General features: G+C 54.8%; 2 protein-coding genes across 3 annotated transcripts in view; one reads left to right on the top strand and one right to left on the bottom strand.

The window, feature by feature from the left end:
• MACROD1 (mono-ADP ribosylhydrolase 1) overlaps nucleotides 1-24152 on the bottom strand; it is a 174494-nt gene that overhangs the window by 113083 nt on the left and 37259 nt on the right. The window lies entirely within an intron of this gene.
• On the top strand, nucleotides 11016-13298 carry FLRT1 (fibronectin leucine rich transmembrane protein 1). The gene has a single exon (XM_003419624.4). The coding sequence runs from the start codon at nucleotides 11274-11276 to the stop codon at nucleotides 13296-13298; it is 2025 nt and encodes a 674-aa protein (XP_003419672.1). The 5' UTR covers nucleotides 11016-11273.

Genomic DNA, 24152 nt, shown 5'->3' with positions numbered 1-24152 from the left:
GGCTGGGTGCCTCCGGTGAGCTGTGCAGCTCCCCCACTCCTAAGGGCAGGCACACAAGGAGGGGCAAACCAGAGGGATCTGGGTTTGGGCCTTGGCCCCCCCAGTTGAGAGCAGTGTGACCTTGGGCACGTCTGTCCCTTCCCCTCCCTGAGTTCACATCCCTTTATCAGAACCAACTTGACAGCAACAGGTTGGGTTGGTTGGTTTTGGTTTGCGCACTGGGGACACAGGTCCATCCAGCTGTTGCCAACTGGAAAGGAGAGGACTATGTGAAGGGCCCAGCACGCAGCCAGCATGAGGTGGTACCAGCTACTGCCACTGATGACAGGCCTAACCCCACAAGGCCTGCAGGTCTGCAGACCCAGTTACACCTTGCTTGATCTGGGATACTGTCCACTGTCACCTAGTGTCTCCCCATGCCAACCCACTGGGAAAGAGGGGTAGAGTTTAGTAGTGCCAAGGGCAGAGAAGGTGGGTGTGGAGAGGCTGCTGTCTCTGTCCAATCACAGAGTGACCAGGGACCAGTCCCTTCCCCTCTCTGGACCTTGGCTTTCCCTCATTTATAAACAGCAGGTGATTCACCTGGCTCCAGGGTCCTGAGGGTTGGGCTCCATACTATGTGTTTCTGTGGGGGTGGGGGAGGGGTAAAGACTACCAAGTCATGCTTCTGCCAGCCAGAAGGTAGACTACCCCAGCTTTCCAGCCTCTGAGGCCTGGGGACAGACCTGAGGCTGGGCAGGGCCGGGTCCCCCCCCCCTTATCAGAGACAACAGTGACAGAAGTCTTCCCAGAGTTTGCCCTTCACCTCCAGGGGCTTGTCGGGGCCTCACTGGGCAGCTGAGAGGGGCAGTAAGAGACTGGGAAGGGAAGAGCACTGGACAATGAGTCCAGGGCCTGGGTCTGCATCTGGTCCTCCACCACCCACTGTACCTGCCAGACCAGTCCCTTTGCTTCTCTGCACCACTGTGGTCAGAGCGCCAGGTAATTATCACCTCCCAGGTGGACCCGAAGGAGGGCTGCCTCCCTCTTTTCTCCCACTGCCTGGCCCAGGGCTCCAGATCCTGGGGCCTCCCTTTCGGGTCTCCATTCATTCATTCACCCACTCATTTATTCATCACACGTTGACTAAGCAGCCCTTGTTACCACACCCATGCTGGGCTATGCAGTTCCTATTCAGACATGAACGAGACAGACCGACCATGTCCCTGCCTTGTTCAAGTGTACATTCTAGTGGGAGGAGTCAGACCACCAATGGGTAACCGATAAATAAATGATAAATAAATTGGGAGGCCTCACTAGGAGCAGGGCCTGCCCCAGCCACCTGTCCTGGATGCTACCCCAATCCTAAGAGGCCCAGCCCAGCTCCAAGTCTTTGATTGGTAATCAGGAATTATCGCTATAGCCAGCCTCCCCTGGTCACACTGCTCTCTTCTGGACCCCTGCTGGGGCCCAGGATCCAGCTGGCTGCTGAGGGCCCAGAAGTGCAAACCCTGCACGTGGTCACGGCCCTGTTCTCTGCCACTGTCCCAGATCTGCTTCTCCCTTCCTGCGCCCAGCCTCCCAAGATAAAGGCCCTTCGGCCCCTCTCCTACCCTCTGAAACTCCACTGGGCTTTCTCTTTTCCTTTCCAAAAGGAATTAAGTTGCAGGCTAGGCAGCTTGACTAAAAATGGACTCAGACAGACAGAAATACCAGATGCAGGAACATCTTATTAAATAATGCGGAGAGAGCAAGAAACAAAATTACACGTGTCTCCTTTCATCCCCCCACCCCCTCCTGGCCCCGAATAGTTTAATATCGAACACTGTTATCAATATAATTAACCTCCTAAGACACAATTTTAAAGTCTTGTTTTTGTAAAGCGATTTGTAGTCTCTGAAGTTCAGGACATCCCGCCCAGCGCCGCCCAGACGGCCCATGCAGCGAGGTGAACTCGGGCACATTTTGAGGGCATTTGCATACCTGTCTGCAATTACCGCCAGTGATAACAGCTGATGCATAATGCATGCAGCATGAAATTAGAAAAATAATTAACTTTAGGTTTTAAAAGAATCCCTGCCCCACCCCCATGTCTTGCAAGTTGGAAGTGGCACCCAGAGACAAGATCGGAGGAACAAAGTTGTGCAAGGTGATGGGTGTGGCAGGCTGGCATATCCTGGGAGCCAGGGTGAGGAGGGCCTTGAAAACCCCCTGCCCAATGCCCCTGGTGGACCCAGACAGGCCTTGAGAAGGGGTGCCCCTGGGGTGCCTTCGTGAACTAAGCTTGGAAAAGCCCCACTCAGGCAGTTCTCAAGGCCCCCTTCCGGCCGGGGTTCTCTTGCAGTGGGCCTGCAGCAAAGTATTACATTGCTGTTAATAACAGTATTTGTTCCCTCGTCTCAGCACCACTCTGTCTGCTGAACACTGAAAGTAACCTTATTCTATCCTTACAAAAACTCAGTGGAGCAGATAGTTTAATTGCCCCATTTTACAGATGAAAGACCTGAGGCCCAGGTCCCCCCCACCCCAGTAGGTGGAACAGCTGAACAGCACCCAGGCAGGCTCACTGGGGCACACTGCCTTTGTCGTGGAAGGGCTTCCTGGGGCAGCGCAGGGAGGAAGCACCAGGAGGGAGAGGCCTCTTCGCCCTCCTCCCCTCCATCTTGCTTGTAGCTGAGCCCCCCGTGGTAGCCAGCCAATGAGGAAGAAAACGTAGAGTTAAGGGTTGGGCCTGCATTGCCCTCATTATGTTAAATTTGCGTGAGGGCTGATCACAGATCCAGAGATGACTGTCCACCCTGCCTTCGTGGAGCTCACCATCTGGCGGGGGAGGGAGTCAAGTGCCTGTGGGGCTGCGCCCTGTGGGGCTGGGGTCCCCCCAACCTGCCTGTACCCCTCGGGCTGAGAAAGGTCTTCCACCTCCAGCCTATCCTGTGCACCTGCCTCCTGCCTCAGGGCTGATGTTGCAAGTGTGGGGCCCCCTGGGAGAAAGGGCTTAGGGAAAACACACAGAATTATTCTTGCTGGAGGGCGGGGGCAGGGGCGGGGGGCAGCCGCCTGCAAGAGAGCACACCTGGGGGCTGGGTGGGGAAGCTAGAGCTCCCAGGGTTCTGTGGCAGCCCTGCTGCAGTGCCACCACACAGGCACCAGAGTCCGAGGGATTTGCAAGGCTGGGGACTAAATCGAGCAATTACAGCCACAAGCAAGTGAACAGGGTCCAGAGGTCGGTGGGGTGGGGAAGCAGCCAGCACCCGCTATGTCCTTTCAAAAAAGTACTATCTACATGACCCGTGTGTTTGTCCTCCCTACAAATATGTCACAGATGCAGACATTCCCCCTCCCTGGTTGGCCCAGTCTGAGACATCCCCAGCCAGGAAGAGGGCAGGTGGAAGCACGGAAGTTGGAGCGTGCCCAGGCCAGGCAAGGTGGGGTGGCTGTTCCCTCTGGCTGCAGCAAGACCCTGGGAGGGGCCCTGTGATTCAGAAAGTAATGTCCCCAGGGGCCAGGAGAGCAGGGGGCAGAAGCCAGGGGTCCCTGGCAAAGGCCCAAGCAGCGGAGAGGGTTGCTGTTACACATGGCCCTGAGCCACCGAGAGGGATAAAGTCTCCCTGAAACCGACCTGTAAAGCCATCACAGATGGGTGTGGAGCTTCCCATTCACTCACTTACTGTCCTGCCACTCAGCTCACTGCCCCCCAACTCAGCTCAGTGTTCCCCAACTCAGTTCACTGTTCCTGAGGTCTGGGACACCGGGGGAAAGCCTCTCCCTCTGCACGGGAAGCTGTGCCCCAGCACCACAAAGGGTTTTATGCACTAGAGTTGTGGCTTCTGGGAAAATGCTGCCCAAAAGTCCCAGGGGGTGAAGTGGGGTTCTCAGCAATACTTAAAAGATAAGGAAACTGAGGCCCAGAGAGGCATCACCCCCATCTGCTCTGGATGCAAGGCAGGCATGGGTGTGGCAAAGAAGGGGCCACTGGAGATGAGAGGAAAGAGATAAGCAGTGGCAGACGCCAGACTGCTTGTTCCTGGTACTACCAGGGAATCAGAACAGCTCTTTAACCTTACGCATCAGTACACTCAGGTTGTACACACTGTAAGGGGAACTATTACCACCAGATTTATAGATGAGGAAACTGAAGCTCAGAGAGGGCAAGCAACCTGCTCAAGATCACACAGCCTGGAAATGACAGAGGCAGGATTTGAACCCAGGTCTCTCTGTCCTGGAAGAAGGCAGGGGCCAGTAGCTGATGGAGAAGGCCACGAATGGTACCCCAGGCCCCCCCTCAGCTAATGGGGGTCCTGATCCCTCCATCCAGAGCCCTTGTGGCTCCAGACCCTGCCACACACAGAGAACCCTGCTGTCAGTTATGGAGCTGGCAGGTCATAACTTATACCATGCTGAAGTCTGCAGGATCCAGGAGACGGCGACAAGTGATCCCATAAAAGACAGGCGATTTACCGGGTTTAATTTGATGACCACATAAACCATCAGACGCACAACAAGGGAATAAAACAGCTGCCAGGCACCCGAGCAATTAAAGGGCACCTCCAGGGAGGTGGGCTCTCTTTGTCCCCCTCCCCCAGGCCCATCCTGTTTTCCTGGAGCCAGAGGGTCCCGCCTCAGGGTGGCCTTGGGTTCAGGGGCTGCAGAAGAGACTTGGGTCCAAGATGAATGAGGCTTGAAGGCAGGGGAGGCGAAAGGCCTTGGGTCCCTGCCTCCCAAACATGTCTCGGTTATCCATCAAGCACCTCTGAAAGCTGCAATTTAGACTCTATTATGATGCTGGGCCTCTGGAGGCTGGGGACTGCGGCCATGAGCTGAGCCGGCACTGGAACAGATGTCTGTGCCAGAGAATGCGTTGGCTGGCCTTGGCTTTGGCCTTAACAAGTCTGCCCCCTGCTCAGGGCATGGCCCCGGAACCACCAAGCCCAGAGACAACCTACATTCCTTGTGCCAGGACTCAGAGGCTGAAAGACCAGGGGGATGCAGGAGCCCCTGAGCTGTTCTATCTCTGGCACCTGCACTGCCCCCGACTTTTGGCTCATAAGCAACTCAAGGGCAGAACTTTGGTGGCTCTAGCTCCCTGCAGAGGGAGTCGGATGAGGTACAGCTGGAGACCTGAGTGGGCTGTGTTCTCTGACATCCCTTCCCCTCTCTGAAGGAGCTCTGGTGCACACTGGTTAAGCACTCTCTGCTAAGCGAAAGGTCGGTAGTTCGAACCCACCAGCCATTCCACGGGAGAAAGATGTGGCAGTCTGCTTCCTTAAATGTTGCAGTCTTGGAAACCCTATGGGGCCGTTCTGCTCTGTTCTGTAGGGTCACTATGAGTCAGAATCGACTCAATGGCAATGGGTTTTCCCTTCTCTGAGCCTCAGGTCCTTCAGCTGTAAAATAGGGATGAGGACCTGTGTGTATGTGGCAGCCACAGGTACAAACCAAGGACCTCTGCACTCATGAACCCTGTGAAGAGGGGAAGGGATGAGGCCTGGCCAGAGGGTCCCTCCGAGTGCCCCAGTGGATCCTCTCCTCTGAAGGCCAGGTGTCCAGGCCTGTGCAGCTGTCTCCTGCTTCAAGCCTGTCCTCTCCTGCGTCCTGGAACAGTGCCCTTCCCAGTCCCGGATGTAATGAGAGGCAAGGGAGACAGTGGCCAGATAAGAGCCTGGGTGGCCTGGGACACCCACGCTTTATCCACTTTACTTACCTCCCAGGGCAAAGCAGACAGGAAGCTTGCAGGGAGGGGGCCTCTTGGAAAAGAACTTCGAGCCCTCATCCCAGGCTCCATGGCCATGTCCGGGTGGGCTAGGGGCTGGGGACACCCTGTCTTCAGCAAAGACACCCCATCCTCTACAGCTAGACAGCTCTGAGCCAAATCCTGACTCCCCTGCTTCCTGCCAGGGGACCTTGGGCACGTCTCTCTATGCCTCAGTTTCCTCATCTACAAAATGGGTCAATGATAATGATAGTTCTTTCCTCGTAAGCGTGTTCCTCCTAGAGATAGTAAGCATCTGCTACAGATCAACCACTGGCTGGGCCCAGGGGGATACAGCAGGAAACAGAACACCCAAAAGTCCCTGCCCTCACAGAGCCTTACTTTCTAGTAGGGAGAAAGGCAATTATAAAAATAAAATCTATAGCATATTAGTTGGTGGTGAGTACCACAGGGAAAGTAAAGCCAGGAAAAGGGATAAGGAGTATTCCGGGGATTATGGTTTGTAATCAGGAGGCCAGGGAAGGCCTCCCCTGGAAGAGGTGAGGGGCAAGGGTGTGGCTCTCTGGGGAAGAATGTTCCTGGCAGTGGGAGCCGCACGTGCAAGGGCCCTGGGGTGGCTGTGCCTGGCTGCTGCAGACAGAGTAAAAGGAGCAGAGTGGACAAGGCCACCGGGGGTGATGCACTAGGGCACGTGGGGCCTTGACAGCCACCGTGATGACTGTGGAAGGCTTTGAGTGGAGTGACATGACCTGACAGGATTTTACAAGGTGACTCATCCTGCTGTGGGGGACACACTCGGGGGGCAGGGCGCACGTGGCAAGACCACATAGAGGGCTGTTATTAATCTGGATGGGGACGGGGCCTGAAGCAGGGTGCTCGCCATGGAAATAGAGAGGGGCAGTCAAACTCAGGGCACATTTTGCAGGTGGTGCTCCCAGGAGCTGCTGGCAGCTGGATGTGGGCTTCTGGGGGAGGGGATGAGTACGCAGGTGGGTGGACGGTGCTCCACACAGAGTTAGTGGGCAGCAGTATCTGATGTCACTAGCATCCTCCCTGGGGGACTTTTTCCACTGACTTATTGAAAAGTTCCTTCATGGGCCAGGAACTGTGCTAGGCATAGAGCAGACGGCAGCGTCGCTGATGGAATTGGCCTTCGTTCTCAAAGAATGTCCTATTTAGAGGGAAAACAAACGAGAGAACCAGCAGTTATGGCAGGGGGAGGTGTGTGCTGAGCCAGGGCTTCGCCCAGGTCTCCGGGGAGCCCGGTGAGGGAAGAGCTCACCTGGACGCAGCGCCCAGGGAAGGGGCCTCTGAGGTGTGGAGGCCAGGCCAGGGTCACCCGGTGAGGGAGGAGGAAGGAACCATGTTGGAGCAGACAGAACAGTGTGTGCAGAGCCTCAGAGGAAGAGGTGAGGTTGAAAACCAGGAGCAGCTTCGTCTGGCAAGAGCATCACGTGAGGGGCAGAGTGGTGACAAGAATGAGGCAGGAGGGGGCAGGTGTGGGGACAGGCCTCATAGAGCCCTGGACACCCAGGTAAGGGAGAGGAAAGGAGGGTCTGGAAGGGATGATAGGGGAGCAACAGGGTGGGAGGGAAGGATGGGGGGATGTGTGAGATGCCTAGCAGGCTGGATCAGCAAGACATACTAACTGGGTGAGGGTGGAAGCAGGAGACCATGGAGGGTGACCTAGCTTTCCAGCCTGAATGAGCGGGTGGAGGTGGAACTGCCCCCTGAGGGGGTCTGGTTGGGATGCACTGAGCGTGAAATGCCACAAGACACCCAGAAGGGATCCCCACTAGGGAACACGGGACAGTTCTGGGTGGGAGAGAGGTGGGGGGCCCAGGATGGCCTGGTCAGGTACAAACATGGGTTCTAGGACCTCAGAAAGACAGGAGTCACTGAGGAAACTGAGACAATAGCCAGAGCTCAGTGTGCAGGGACTCCAAGTGCTGAGGGGCTGAAGCGGTGGTGGGGTGTGGATGGGGTCATGGACACGTAGCCTGGCAAGCAGGCAAGCGTCCTCAGCCCCTGGGCCTGTGGTTGCTGGTGTGAGGAGTGTGTGGTTGCTTCACTGGCCCTAAGTGTTGGAGGCAGCCTACCACCTGCACAGAGATTGGGCACTGGCTGGCCCAGGGACAGCTGTCTCATCCACCCGCCTTTCTCCTGGCCTTCCTGACCTCTGCTTTCCTCAGGGGGCCTCTTCTCCACCCCCAGCTCCACAGGCAGAAAACCCTGTGTGCCCTTTCCCCCTCGCCCTCGCTTGTTTCCATTTCCAGCCTGGGTGTCTAGGGCCAGGCCTCCATCTGTGCTTGGTCTACCTCATGGACAAAGCTTCATGCCGATTTAGGCCTGAGCAGTGTTGGCGTCCCAGCCTTGGCAAACGCCAAGCTCTAGAAAGGCTTTGGAGCTTCATAGCAGCTGAGCAAGGGCCCCTGTAAGTGCAGAACAGACATGAGGTGCAGTGGTCACAGCGGCCGGAGGTGTCCTTGCCTTGCTCAGCACCACTGCAGGGTCATTGTCATTGGTGGTCACTGATAACACAGAGGCCATGGCCCCCACCTTGAGCACCTGCGATTCAGTAGGGGACATTAAAATACTAGTCACCAAACAGCAGGACCTGCAGCCCTCAGAGACTGGGCAAGAGGTGCAGTGCTGCAGCCAAGCAGGCACGATTCTAGCCTGTGACTCAGAGAGCCTGGGTCCCAAGCCCACCCTCACCTCTTCTCGGGTAGCCCTGAACAAGTTAACTTAGCATCTTCGAGCTTCAGTTTCCTCATCTGTAAAATGGGAACAAGGAGGGCACTGACCTCATGTCTGCTGGGAGGATTAAATGACTTAAATATTCATAAGGCTCCAGGCAGGGTCTTTATTATAATGTGAGCTACTGTACAACCAGAATGAAATCCTAAGCAGCTAAAACTTCCATAACTAAATATTTGGAGACCATATATCTGATAAGACTTAACGTGTAGAATATATAAACAACTTTTACAACTAAATATTTGCAAATTCTGTATCTGAGAAGGTTTAATATGTAGAATACACAAAGAACTCTTACAACTAAATATTTGCAAGTCATATATCTGATAAGAGTTTAGTATCCAGAATATATAAAGAACTTCCGCAGCTAAGTGTCTGGAAATCATACATTTGATAAGGGTTATGTCCAGAATATAAAAAGAACAAGAGCTGTACAGAGTAGACAATAAAAGTCTGTTGAATGGATGGACGTGTGGATGGATGGACAGACGGACGGATGGACAGACGGACGGACGGATGGATGGGTGAGTGGATGGATGGGTGGGTGGGTGGATGGATGGATGAAGGGATGGATGAAATGATGGATGAGTGGATGGATGAGTGGATGAGTGAAGGAATGGGTGATGAGTGGGTGAATGGATGGATGAAGGCATGATGGATGGGTAGGTGGATGAAAGGATGGGCGAGGGGGTGGGTGAGTGAATAGGTGAAGGAATGGATGATGAGTGGGTGAATGGAGGGATGAAGGAATGGATGGGTAGATGGGTGAGTGGATGGATGGATGTGTGGATGGATGGATGGGTGAAGGGATGGATGGGTGAAAAGGTGAAGGAATGAATGATAAGTGAGTGGATGGATGAATGGGTAGGTGGATGGATGGATGGACAAAGGAATGAATAAGTGGATGGACACGTAGAGCTCTATCTGCAACACAGCAGAGGAAGAGACAGTTCAGCTGGGCCCCAGGGCAGGAAGAGCAATTTGCCAGATGGACGGGAGCAGTCCAGGAAGGAGAAAGGAGAAAGGTTTGCCATGGTTGAGAAATGGAGTTGCTCAGTTGCTGAGGCTGGGGCACAGGAGTGAAGTCCCCACTGGCTCGTTCAGCAGGTGGCAGCTCTGCTTCTCCTACCAGGGCTGCCCCCCAGGCTGGGGTCTCCGCTTGGGCTCCGAGAGGCCATCGAGCCCTCCATCAAAAGCCTTTATGACGCTAGAGTTATACGGCAGACATTTTGCCAGCGACATGATAACACCTTCCCACTGAGGCTGAAAGATAATTTTTTTTTTAAATAATTTTTATTGCGCTTTAAGTGAAAGTTACAAATCAAGTCAGTCTGTCACATATAAGCTTATATACATCTTACTACATACTCCCATTTACTCTCCCCTAATATGATAATTTCTTTTTAATTGATTTTTTTTTGGCAGGACGAACAGTAAAATAATATGAGAAAAATCTACTTTGCAATTTTTCTATTTGTGAAAACTGAAGTTACACGTTGCAGACAATTCCCTTAGAGCTGGACCCCTCCCTCCTTTTCTTTGTTTCATTTCTGTAACCCAGATTCATTTCTGTAACCCAGATTCATTTCTGTAAGTGCAAGAAAACAGGTACATATATTTATATTTTCAAAATAGCTGAAAGTTTCATGATTTGGCAAGGGGGGGAGGTGTGGAATAATTCCCCACCAAATACGGAACACGGAGCCGGGGAGAGCACCTCGGATAAAGGGAGATTTCTGTAACTACACAAGAAAACGATTCCGTTGACACCTGTTTATTTTGTCTCTGAAATGTACGAGTGACAAACAGGACATGTTGTTTTAACACCAAACAATGAAGCGCCACACTCTCCACTGCTCACCAGTGACGACGCTGGCAGGTGCTTTTTTTTGCAGGTTCTAGTGACTCCTCTGTTTTAAGCTTGCAGGCTTCATAGAAACAAGATTTCGCTCCAAACCCTGAGTCTGAGCCAGCTAGTGCTGTGCGGTTCCAGTTCCGGGGAGAGGCTGTGGCTCTGGAGCCATAAAGCTTGCCCTAAATCCATTCCATCCACACTGACAAGCACTTTTAATGTTAGCCATACTGTTGTTGTTAGCGGCCGCTTAGTTGGCCCCTGACTCATCGCAGCTCCACACACAAAGAAAGGAAACACTGTGCCATCCCCGTGATCTACTGTGGATGGACCGCTGCAATCCGTAGGGTTTTCATGGGCTGATTTTTGGGAGTAGATCCCAGGCCTTTCTTCCTAGTCCATCTTAGTCTGGAAGCTCTGCTGAAGCCTTTTCAGCATCACAGCAACACACAAGCCTCCACTGACGGGTGGCTGGCATCTGCACTTGAGGTGCACTGCCCGGGAATTGAACCCGGGTCTCCCTCACGGAAGGTATAACTCTACCACTGAACCACCACTGCCCCAAGCATTAGCTGTGAAGATTGGCTTAGTGAGAAATCTTGAAAGAAAAAAACCAAAACTCACTAAGCTAACCACTCCAGAGGCTCCCAGTCACACTCCGGGAGAGCTGTGACACCTGGTATATATAATGAATGAGCACCGTTTGCCCTTGATGAGATTTGGCACTAGCCAGATCGATTACCTGTGACATACACTTGGCATGACAAGGGCTGCTGCATGTGTGTCTCACATTTGACCTCTGCCCTGTAGGGACCCACAGCAGTGACCTGGTGGCAGGCAGGTGGGTGCCACAACCCACTTCCAGGGCAAGCTTCTCAGCTGCTGTTGCTGTCTCCCTCTCATGTGTCCTGTGCTCCTTGCAGGTGTGGAGGACCCAGATCAGGTGGGATCGGGTTCCTCCAGCGGTCCACCATGGTGGTGGCACACCCCGCCACCACTGCCACTACCACGCCCCCTGCCACCGTCACAGCCACTGTCGTGATGACCACAGCCACCATGGACCTCCGGGACTGGCTGTTCCTCTGCTACGGGCTCATTGCCTTCCTGACGGAGGTCATCGACAGCACCACCTGCCCCTCGGTGTGTCGCTGTGACAACGGCTTCATCTACTGCAACGACCGGGGGCTCACCTCCATCCCCGCAGACATCCCCGACGATGCTACCACCCTTTACCTGCAGAACAACCAGATCAACAATGCCGGCATCCCCCAGGACCTCAAGACCAAGGTCAGTGTGCAGGTCATCTACCTGTACGAGAATGACCTGGACGAGTTCCCCGTCAACCTGCCGCGCTCCCTGCGGGAGCTGCACCTGCAGGACAACAACGTGCGCACCATCGCCAGAGACTCACTGGCCCGCCTCCCGCTGCTAGAGAAGCTGCACCTGGACGACAACTCCGTGTCCACCGTCAGCATCGAGGAGGACGCCTTCGCTGACAGTAAGCATCTCAAGCTGCTCTTCCTCAGCCGCAACCACCTGAGCAGCATCCCCTCGGGGCTGCCCCACACGCTGGAGGAGCTTCGCCTGGACGACAATCGCATCTCCACCATTCCGCTGCACGCCTTCAAGGGCCTCAACAGCCTGCGGCGGCTGGTGCTGGATGGCAACCTGCTGGCCAACCAGCGTATCGCCGATGACACCTTCAGCCGCCTACAGAACCTCACCGAGCTCTCGCTGGTGCGCAACTCGCTGGCCGCCCCGCCCCTCAACCTGCCCAGTGCTCACCTGCAGAAGCTCTACCTGCAGGACAACGCCATCAGCCACATCCCCTATAACACGCTGGCGAGGATGCGGGAGCTAGAGCGGCTGGACCTGTCCAACAACAACCTTACCACCCTGCCCCGCGGCCTGTTCGACGACCTGGAGAACCTGGCCCAGCTGCTGCTCCGTAACAACCCGTGGTTCTGTGGCTGTAACCTCATGTGGCTGCGGGACTGGGTGAAAGCACGGGCAGCTGTGGTCAACGTGCGGGGCCTCATGTGCCAGGGCCCTGAGAAGGTCCGGGGCATGGCCATCAAGGATATCACCAGCGAGATGGACGAGTGCTTCGAGACAGGGGCGCAGGGCGGCTCAGCCAACGCTGCGGCCAAAACCACAGCCAGCAACCACGCCTCGGCCACCACGCCCCAGGGCTCACTGTTCACCCTTAAGGCCAAGAGACCGGGGCTGCGCCTCCCCGACTCCAACATTGACTACCCCATGGCCACCGGCAACAGTGCCAAGGCCCTGGTGATCCACGTGAAGCCCCTTACCGCGGATTCCATCCGCATCACATGGAAGGCCACGCTCCCCGCCTCCTCCTTCCGGCTCAGCTGGCTGCGCCTGGGCCACAGTCCAGCCGTGGGCTCCATTACGGAGACCCTGGTCCAGGGGGACAAGACAGAGTACCTGCTGACGGCCCTGGAGCCCAAGTCCACCTACATCATCTGCATGGTCACCATGGAGACTGGCAACACCTACATGGCTGACGAGACGCCTGTGTGTGCCAAGGCGGAGACGGCTGACAGCTACGGCCCCACCACCACGCTCAACCAAGAACAGAATGCCGACCCCATGGTGGGCCTGCCCCTGGCGGGCATCATTGGTGGTGCCGTGGCAATCGTCTTCCTCTTCCTAGTCCTGGGGACCATCTGCTGGTACGTGCACCGGACCGGTGAGCTGCTGAGCCAGGAGAGGGCCTACAACCGGGGCAGCCGGAAAAAGGATGACTATATGGAGTCGGGGACCAAGAAGGATAACTCCATCCTGGAAATCCGAGGTCCTGGGCTACAGATGCTGCCCATCAACCCGTACCACGCCAAAGAAGAGTACGTGGTACACACCATCTTTCCCTCTAATGGCAGCAGCCTCTGCAAGGGTGCGCACACCATCGGCTACGGCACCACGAGGGGCTACCGGGACGCCGGCATCCCCGACATAGACTACTCCTATACATGATGTCCGCCCCACCCTGGCCGCCCCTGCCCCGGCTTCTGGTGCCCCCCGCCCCCCCAGCCTGGCAGCATGGCTTTGCCCAGTCTGCCGCAATCCGAGAGAGCAAGGAAAAGAAATGCCTCTGGTGACTTTCCCAGGAGAAAGCAAAGTTTGGGGAGGGGTGACGATTTTATACAAAACGACAATGGGAAAAATTTTTTTTTTTTAAAAGAGTAGAAGGCAGGAGGGAGATTCGAGGTTGCTGAAGACATAATTTATACAGAATGATGCCAGTTGGGGAGGGAAGGACTAAAAATAAAATGACAGGAAAGGTTGGGCTGTTTTTTTTTTTTCCGGAAGTGGAAAGATACTACCTGTACGACGCCTGTGTTCGCAGCCGTCACAAAAGAACCGTCAAAGAAAGGCAGTCGACACTTGAGGCCCCCACACAGCTCTCTCCCTGGCTGGCGCTGCTCCTGATGGAAGGTTTTCAGCCTCCTCACAAAGGAGAGGAGGAAGAAAAGATCTTTTGTAATGGAGATATTGTCCTGAAATCTCTTTCCTGGTTCCTTCCATACCATTTCCCTTACAGATTTACAGAGAGGTCGGTCTTTCGCTGCATTCTCTGAACAATTATGTAGTTGGGTAAAAAAAAAACAACTTTTTTTCTTTTCTATACCGAAACCCTCTTCGATTCCATGCACCACACTCCGCAGACGGCCCAACGGAAGCTGCCGCTTTCCCTGCCACTCGGAGACGCAGCTCTCTACCGGTCTATCTCTATGTCATGTATTTAAATACAGCGGGGTAGTTACAGCCACATATGTGGTCCTTACAGTACTTCTTGGGTCAGTTCTTACAATTCCGAGACAGCAGAACTGCGAAAAAATTGCTTTCTCCTAGAAATAAGTGAGTAAGTAGACAAAGTATGTTGGGGACGGGAGTGGAGTGGAGGGAGGAGACTCGGTCTCCTGGGGATATTGCTGTTCCCAGAGGCTGAGGCATGTCTATCCAGGTGCGTAGCTTAAGGAGCTGGGCAAGGGGCACTTTTAGTTCAACCCTATCTCAGGTTGGCCAGAGCTGGGCCGCTTTCCCTTCTAGTACAGAGAAGAGCTTTCTTTGAGTGCCAGTGTCCCCCTATCTCTCCCACCCACAGATACAATCACCTCAATAGCTACTTCCTGAGGGATTACTATGTGCTATGTGCTTCCTCCCGAGATGAGTAATTGGTGCAGGTACGAGGTTTTTATTTCAGCTGATTACACCTAATGGTTTCCATGGCTGCTCAAACAAAGCCCAGAAAAAGCCCTGGCAGACAGCACCCCCAAAATCCAGAAAACTCAGCTGTGCCCACCCCTGGGACACTGCTCTCTGAGAGGGAATACAAGCTGGTGTCTTTCTAAAAATTCCAGGCTCAAAAAGGGTAGCAACCGGGACCTTCAGAAGAGTTAAGATTTTATTTCCTCCCTCTGGAATAAATGTTGCCACCATTTATCAACTGGCGGTGCAGTTTGGCGAACCATGAGATTAAAACGATGATGAAATAATGACAGCGGGTCTGGAAAGAAGAGAGGCATGGTGCCTGGGGGTCTGATATTTCCTGCATCCCGGCTCTTAGGGAACGTAGGTCACCATCTGTCAACATGCCACTTGTCCTGTGCTAGGGACACACCGTATCAAAGAAGGGCGAGACGCCGTGCTGAGGGCAGGAGGATGAGAAGGGTCCAGCTTCTGACGGTGGCGTTTTCAAAAGGCCTCGCTGCTCTGACAAAAGGCAAAGGCAGGAAGAGGAGTCTGAGCAGCGGTTCCAGGCCTGCCATGATGTGCCCGAGGGCCGGCCACTTCTCAGACATGAAAAGATCCAACGTGGCCCTTTGGTGAAGAGGCGGGGGTCAACCGAAATGGACACAACAGCTGCTATAAGGAGGTGGAGCACAGGCGAAGGCTCCCCACCGTGAGCCCCACCAGCCGCTGGGATCAGCTCACCAAACAGGAATCCTTACCACCAACCCCCAGGAGAGGCCGAGGGGACTTTCATTCCAAATTAGACCATTTTTTCTCATACAAGGAGGTCAAGAGAGAAATTTCCCCAAGCCTTAATCTCACGGCTGTAAAAAGCTGGCCCCAATCTGGACCGGAGCACCCCAGACGCAGGCCTGTTCCTGGCAGCTCCAAGGAGGAACAGAGGTCCCATGGGGAGTATCTGGGAGCACAGATGCATAGGGGGCAAGGCGTTGGCCAGGATATGGAAGTTCAGGGTCCCCTCCCTCAGGCGCCCCACTCCTGCCTTCAACCAGTGTACTGGGAAGAGTGTTCCCTAAGTCTTGAGCATCTAAACATGGCGCTACCAACATGCCCAGTCCCCGGATTTCCCTCTACCCTCCTTTCTCCTTTCCTCACCCAGGTAGGGGGTCAGATCATCCCATGGGAGGCCAGGAAAGCAGTTAAGGGACAACTGTGAGGGCTGCAGGGAAGGCCCTGCTTCCTGGGAGGAGAGCGGGACCCGATGCAGCGAGCAGGCAGGGATGACAGTCCACTGTGCCCAGCTACCTGATCCAGACCCAGGCTGGGGTGATGAACTTCTTCCCCCACGGCACGGAGCAGGTCAGGCCCACAGGAAGTCTGCCACCCACCCCCAGGAGAGCCCAGGCCTAAGGGTGCCCACCAGTCCCCTCTGCCTGGCTTTGTACTGAGGGCTCAGGCAGGGGCTCACCCCATCTAACAGTGGCTAGAGCACCCAGGTCCTGCCTGACTCCCACACAGAGTACCCTATCCTGATGATGGCAGACGCACCACCCGGCCAGGACCCTGGCCCTTCCAATAACCCCACCTGAGGCCTGGGACCCTGTTCCTCGAACTGGCTTTCTCATCTTTTCTGGCCTTTTGCATCCTGACGTGTTCCAAGTATCCTTTCCGAGAGCAAACCCCAACTGTTGGCTGAGTCACAGGCCCCCCAACCATGAGGGGGCCTGAAGCCAGGTCCACTCTGAACCCCGTCGCCTCCTGGCCCAGCTGCTCTGAGATGGTCACAGAAGCAGACAGAATGATGTTTCCTGGTGCCCAGTCCCCCTCACCCCAGAGAAGTACATTAGGACACAGGGTGGCTAAAGACAGCCCCCAGTCCTAACATCTCCCTCTGTGCACGGTGACTCCTCCGAGAGAGAGTTCACTCCCGACCTGGCCCAGGCAGCCTCTACCCAGCCACAACCACCTTGCTGGCCTCAGGGTTGATGAGTATATCTTATGGCATTTAAGGCAGGTTTAAAGTTAAGGGGAAAAAAAGCCCATGACACTTTTTTGGTTAAGTGGTTTACCCTTCGTGGTAATTAGATGTAGTGATTGGAATCTCTTTTCTATTACATGGCAATTTTCCTTTAAATTTGCCCTAAAAAAAAAAAAGGCAGGAGAGAAGGCAGCAGGGCCCGGCGTGTCATTTGCATTTTGCGAATGAGGCCTCTTGTAAGCTCTGCTCAGGCGTGGGGCCCAACGTATGGAATGCTTAAAAGATTACTAAGAATAAAATCTATTAATTAGTCATACTCAATTCCGCAGACATGATGTGCATCAAAAGCCTCTTTTCTTCCCTCTTTTCTTCCCCGTTCCCGCAGCCTCCTGCGGAAACCTCCATCTTCTCTCAATTGGCTCCGACTTCCTGGACTGCCTCCATGTTAACATGGCGGCCTGGCCCTCCCCCACCCAGGGCAAGGAAGCTGAGTTTGGATGCTGGAGCTGGGGTACCAGCTCCTTCTCACTCTGGGTGACAATAGCTGGGGAGGTGGCAGTAGCTGGGAGGGGCCCAACCTGGCCCACCCTAAGCCCGCACCTGCCTTCTACCTCTTCTCACTCCAGGGACACAGGGCACTGGCACTAGGCCACCTTCACCTGCCCCAGGCGTTTGCTGGCTAGGGAGGCTGACTCCAGAGAGGCGCAGGGAAAGCATGTTTTGTGAATGCATGACCTCTATTTCCCCTTCTGTAAAGTGGGGGGAAGGCTGGAGAGGGGTCTAGTTTCACCCAGGAGAGCTGGGTGCTCCAGAGCCTGAGTAGGGGCCCTTCCACCTACCCCTTCCTACCCCCTCCCCCCCCCCGCCACAGATTCTGGAAGGCTCTAGTTGGTTCAAGACAGGTGATCCAGAGCAGGAGGGACAGGTCAGGTGAGGGATCTCTGAAGGCTAACTGGGGCCTGGAGAAGGACACAGGCCCAGGACTGCTTCTGACAGCCTCCCTCCTTCCTCAGCTGTGGTGCAGAGCCCAGGAGCCAGGAGAGGCCAGGAAAGAGCAAAAGTCTGAGAACACTCCGGACAACTCCCACCACCACCAAATGGCAGCTAAGTCCCAAAGCCAACCCACTCTAGAAATCTACTTCATGCTGAATGCATCAGGGAGGAGGACTGGGCTTCTGAGCTTCACGCTTATGAAAAATACAACAAGGAAGATTGGATGCGGCAAACAGGGAGCAGCAGAGCCAGGAAGGCAAAGCCGGGATGGAACTGGGGGCCTTGCTGGAAGGAGGGGGCCATAGTGCAGCAGCCTGGGCCCCCCAGGCCAGACCATGCTTTCTGGGCCAGAACGAGGCCAGGGGCAGCTGTGGGCATCCCACGTCCCCTCCCCACACTGGAGTCAGAGCAGGTGACGGGCACTGATGCCTGGCACTGGCCTGGCTCCAGGGTGAGCGCTAACAAGCAATTCACAGCCCTGCCGCTCCAGCACAGGCCTTCCAGAGCGCAGAGATGAGGCCGATTTTTTTTTCTTAAAGAGGGATGAACAGGCTCAAAAATGCAAATCATTACCGTTTACAACCAAGCAAGTCTCCAAAATTGATTATGAGAGATTAAACTCCTTGGAGGTGAAGGGAAAGGGGGATTTTTCAAGTTTTATGAACCTGCCCTGAGTGGCCATGCACAGAGCACGGATTTTCCAGGGCCTGGCTCGAGGGCTGCGCCTGCTCAGCTCCTTGGAGCTGGGGATCTCTGAGGGCAGACACTGAGTGGGCCGAGCGCTCAGGGTACACTGGGTTTAACACAGGCCTGGGCTCCACACTCTAGAAGTCCCTGTGTGGTGCAAATAATTAAGCAGTTAACTGCTAACTGAAAGGTTGGCAGTTCAAACCCACCAAGAGGTGCCTTGGAAGAAAGGCCTACCAATCTACTTCCAAAAGGTCACAGCCTTGAAAAACCTACGGAGCTCAGTCCTACTCTGACACACACGGCGTCACTGTGAGTCGGAATCTACTAGGTGGCAAATGGTTTGGGGTTCCACGCTCTGTTCCTGCCTTCTAGATTCCCTCTGCCTTTGGGGATGAAAATCAAGTCTTCAGCCAGGGGAACTGACCTGTCCAATCACTTAGAGCACTGGAGTCTAAAGCCACAAGCTTTTCCATTTCCTTTCTGTTCCAGGGTGAGTCTGTCTCTGACCCACTCCCTGGGGCGAGTGACAAGGCAAGTGGGGAAACTGAAGGTGAAGGAAGAGAAACTCAGGCCCAGCAAAGGAAGCAGGCGGTGAGGTCCCCATCACTGGTAGCATTCTAGGACATGATAGGAACGTGGCAGACATGCTTCTGCCTAAGCCAAGACCAACTTCTTTGATTAGAAAACCCTGGTTCCCACCCTTGCTCTATCATCCCCCAGAGCCCTGTAAGGAAGCAGAAATGGAGAAATACTGACTATGCTGCTCAAAAAGACCAGTGTCCCCCTGAAAATCCTGAGTCCAGGCCGCCCAGCCCCATTAGAGAGCTGCTAGTGCCGCCAGAGATGCTACGAAATTCTGATCCTCAGTGTCCCAAAGGCACCGGGAGAGGAAGTGCAGACAGGACCCACCTAAGCCAGAGTCAGAACTCAGCACAGGGCAGGTAGATGACCCACACCCTGAGGCAAGCGTGGGGCTACTGCCTCCTTGGGCCTGTTCCCAGGACTTCAGGGACCCCTCCCTCCCTCCACTCACCAGCATTTCCCCAGCTCCACACACACAACCCATCCATCTCACTGTGGCTCCATCCATCCACCCACCTACCCATCCACCCATCCCTCCCTCCCTCTATCCCTTCCTCCCTCTATCCATCCCCCCTCCCTCCATCCATCATGGACAGGTTGATGGCTGCCCGGGGCAGTTCTCACTCTGCCTCTTTAAGCATTTACCATCCTTCTGAAATGTTCCAAGCAGTTGCCTGAAATACCCACACTGGTTTCTTTAAAAGAACTCACACAGAGGCTCCCTTTGCTCTTTATCCCTCCTCCCTTTGCTCCGGCCCCCCTTGCTCTTTTGACGGATTGTTTTTCTCTGGTTCCAGAAATTCCATGATGGCTGGGCCATGCCCCAGTCCCACCTCTCACCATAAAATGTGACTTGAATGTGGCCCAGGGACGCCATTAACACAATAGGCAGACCCCACCTGCCCCCCACGAGATAGATCTTCAGCCTTAGCAGGCAGCTCCTGCTTCTGGTCCCGCTGGAGAACCTGGGGGGCCCCAGTACTGGCCCACACCCATTATTACTGAAATACCCCCCTTGTGCCCAGGAGGGAAGTAGGGGTATACTGAGGGTATGCAGTGCCCTGTCGATGGGCTGACCCATCCCCCACCTAAAACAAAGCCAGGCCCTGTGGCACTGCAGCCATTGGGGTGGGCACAGTGCCCTGACTCCTGTGCTTCCCCACACCCAGATGCCAGAGGCCAAGCGTGGGGTGCCCTTACGGAAGGGTCTCTGCTGCCATTGCCCCTAAATCTCTTTCCCAGCCATCAGCTCACGTGGCTGCTCTATAGGATGCCAGATCTCCGTGCTCCTCCTCGTGTGGCCCTTCCCCCACCCCCCAGGCCCAGTGGTTCCCCTGAGCCCAGCACAGCACCTGGCACACCAGGGCAAGAAGAGTTTCTTCTCCAGCAGCTGAACGAGGCTGCCCTGCTCCTCTCGCTCCTTCACTCTCCGGTATGCCCTCTGCCCACCCGGGCCAGCACAAAAGGCCCTGATGCTTGTGTTGGCACTGGCCTCTCCTCTCCTCCTGGCACCTGCCCTGCTGGAGGCCTGGCACAGTGAGGGCCCATCTCCGAAGCTTTTCCTCTCCAAAGCGTTTTTCTCTCTCCCCCTTGGATCTGTCCCATCACCAGCTATGAGCCTGATGGGGAAATCCCAGCCATGTCTCACTGGCGGCCTGGGCGACAGGGTTTCACTTTCTGCATCTCAGGCGGTGACCAGGAGGGCAGAGAAAGGTTGTCAGAACTGGAGAAAGGTGCTGCAGGAAACCGAATACCCAGGTGACACACACCACCTCTCCTGATGCTCCCACTGAGACCCCCCGGACTGAGCTACCCACCTGGAGGAAATGACAAAGATTTATCCTCAAGATAAGAGAAGCAAAAAAAAAAAAAAAAACACACCGTGAACTGACAATCAAAGCCACAATGGGCACAGGGTTGCCATAGTCCATCTCCCTGGAGCATCTCCCACCGCCTGGTGTAGGGACACATTTACAGAGCATCGAGACCACCCCACCCCTGCTACTCCTGTTTTCCAACAGTTCTGGGTATGTATGCAGGAGACACACACCCAAAACCCTGAAATAAGCCTTAGATTTTTCTACCCGCCTGGCAGAGCCCCCTCAGCTGAGAGCCCATCCTGCCTATGGGGCTGGCGCCAAGCTACGGCACCAGGAAGGGTCCTTTGGACCGGGACCCCAGTGCCTTCCAGCTCATAAAGGGATGCCAAGAGCCAGGGAATGGCAGCCGTATGGCCTAGCATTTGAGGTTTGCCAACTGAGAGTGAGAGAAAGGGGGAGACAGGGCATGGAAGGTTGGGAGAGGCGATGGGGTTGTAAACATGTGCTCTAGCCAGAAAGATGGTGCAGTTGTGTGATTCCGCTGGCTGCAGCGGCCACTCGCTAATTATGAATGTCACCAGGCGGGTGTGAACAGGGAGGCGATGGAAAGAAGTAAGAGAAAAGAAGCCCCACGCATAAGCACTGCAGAGCGAATGTTAGAAGAGCCAGCAATTCCCTTTCCTGGTGTTAAGCGACGATTTGTATCTCACTTGATGTTGTAAAGCATTCTGGGGTAAGGCAGTGCTGCTCGGTATAATCCCATTCCCAGTGGTCTGAGGAGGAGGAGAAGGCCAGGGTGGCTCTCTGCTACAGCCAGAGTCATGGGGAGGGCAGGCCAGGCCTCTCCCCAGCCTGAGACCGAGCACTTCTGCTATTCAAAGGCCCCCTTCCCCGGCACCCAGAGCTTCCTGAGCCCCTTGCCCTTCCCCACCTGCAAACCCCACCTGTGGGGCCCTCGGCTCGGCACACGCTCGTCTGTTTTCTCTTTTTCTGAAGAGCAAAACAGTCCCAGGGATCTGAGTGACAGGACCACTCTCCCCACTGCCTGCTGCCGACTGGGACCAGGCCACTGACCCAGCCTGGCTCCTTGGACCCTGGCTAGGCCCCATGCCCACTTGCCTCACCCCGAACCTTGACACCAGATGGGTTTTCAGAAAACCAAGACACACAAACACTCACACAACGACAACAACACAAACCAAAGTGCACTGCGAACCGCTCTTTGGCCTCCTTCTTGTAGGTGCCTTGAAACTTCAATGTTGAGATGAATGTGATTAACTACTTGGTCCTATTTTCTGTTTGTTTTCATATAAAATGTCCAAGTCCACTTTCCTTGTCGTTTCTTGAAATAAATAGAAAGATTTAACTTTTACAGTTTTCTCAGCTGCTGACTCTGGGCTGGGCAGCCTGGTGTGCGTGGTGACTGAACCCGGAATGGTCTCAGTTGCCAACACCCCCTCCCCAGGCCTTACCCCACAGGTCAGCCCTGCTGTCGGGTCCACTGGCATGGGTGGAAACTCTGGGGCGCCACTAGAACCAAAATAAAGATTCTGCTGTAGGAAGGAGATGAGACCTTTGCCCTTACCCCACAGGCCTGCGGATGCTTGCGGGCACCAGAGGTGTTTGTAAACCAACCACTCAAGGGAGACGACGACAGCTAACCTCAGACTCTAGGAGGGCCTCTGCATGCAGGCATATTAATAGGAGCTGTGGATTATCCCGTACGGCGCTGGGGCAGCCATGTGGATACCCAGATAAGGGCGGAAAAGCACAAGCTACTTGGCAGCCGTGTTTATTCCTCCGCAGGCGATCACTCCACCCTGGGTCCCCCACACACACCTGGCTTCCCTCAGGCCTGCCCACTGTGCTCCCACTGCACTTCTCTCACCCCACAAGGGGGAGAAGGGAAAAACATTTTCCCATGAGAACAAGAGCAGTTTCTGCTAAATTTAACACAAAATAAGGACTCATTATTTCTGTCTTAGACCTGGTTTCACGTCTGGATACAGGTTAATGAGCTTTTCCTTATATTCTGAGGGAGAAAAGTAACTTCTCAACGTGCCTTGGTAGCAGGGGGGCCCGGGCTGGGTTGATGCAGGCGCTCTGGCTCCAGAGCCCCCTCCCCGCCGCTGCCCCAAGTCTTCTCCTCAGTCCTCCTGTTCCCACTGGGGAAAGGGGCCAACCAAGAGAGAACATCAAAGGGCTTGCAGAAGCCCCCCAGAGAGCAGGACATAGCGACCTTCCAGCAAAGGACAGAGCCTGTAAAAAAAAAGTTTTTTTTCCCAAGGCCTGGAGCACAGTAGGTGCTCAGGAACCCCGTTCTCCAGGGTTGCCGGGTGATCCTTCTAGAACACAGCTAGTCAGTCAGTAAATACTTCCTGAGGGCTTCCTACGTGCTGCTGGGGAGAAGGTGTTACTCCTGCCTCTCGGAGCTTACCGCCTAAGCGGGAGAGGGACAAAATAATCATGAAGTGGGGGCCTGGCCTGGTCGGTTCTCTGGAAGTAATGTTTCCTTGTGACCTGGCGGTGAGGGGGCCCTGGGTGCCCCAGAAGAGGGCCTGATACATGGGAAGCCCTGAGGCAGGAAGGCAAGTCCAATTCTGTGCCTCTCTCTGGAAGGCTCCACTCCCCTGCCCCCTCTCACTTCAGGCTCCAGCCCCCCTCCCTACACACCCAGCTTCTGGCCACACCCTGTAACGTCCCCTGGGCAGCCCATTCTTAGGCCCCAGGTCTGTGTCACTCTGTCTCTACCTGATGCCCTCCCACTAAAGGCCCTTCATGATTCATTTCAGGTATTGCCTCCGAGAGGGCCTCCCCACCTGCCCATTCTCCACGGCTGTTGGCATTTCTCGGGCCCACGGGTTACCGGTTCCAGAGTCCCAGTTGGGAGCCAGGCTAGCAAGTTCCACCTTTCTCAGCTTCAGGTTCCCCACAGAGGGACCCATAAGCATTAATCAAAGGAGTAAGTCAATAAACACCAGTCGATTGATCAATCAGTCGACCAGTTTGATCAACTGATCAATGCTTGGTACAACAAAGACAAATATCCAAGAGCAACATCCCGGTGATGGTGACAACCTCCCAGTCTACTGCTCTGCCCTCCCAGCCAGGCCCTGCACCCACTGAGGGCAGTGGGGAGGCAGTACGGGGGAATGAGGCATGGGGGTCCCATCCTCAGCTCACCTCAGGGGGTGAAAATAACAACACTCCACACACCGAAATCAGGGTGCCCATGGGGCCCTCAAACTGGGGCAGTAGTACCGTGTGTTCCTCAAATCCTAGAGCTAGTAGAGGTTCTGCCCAGAAAGGGTTCATGTCACATGGGTTTAGGAACCGCTGGGCAGAGGCCATCTCTCTCCTGGAGTGAATCTCCAGAACCACCGTGGGAGGTTCCAGGATGTGCGTTTCAGGTCAGCATAAGGAAGACCCTCCAAATGCAACTGATCTTTTCTGACAGGGAAGAAGTGGACTGAGAGGGGGTGAGCTCCCTGTTCTCGCAGGAATGCAAGCAGAAGCTGGCCAACCCCCAATGGGTTGTGAGCACTTGGCAGTGGAGGGGACTAGCTGACC

The sequence above is a fragment of the Loxodonta africana genome, chromosome 7 (assembly GCF_030014295.1).
Source record: "Loxodonta africana isolate mLoxAfr1 chromosome 7, mLoxAfr1.hap2, whole genome shotgun sequence".
Taxonomy (NCBI): Eukaryota; Metazoa; Chordata; class Mammalia; order Proboscidea; family Elephantidae; genus Loxodonta; species Loxodonta africana.
This window is presented reverse-complemented; position numbering and strand designations above follow the sequence as displayed.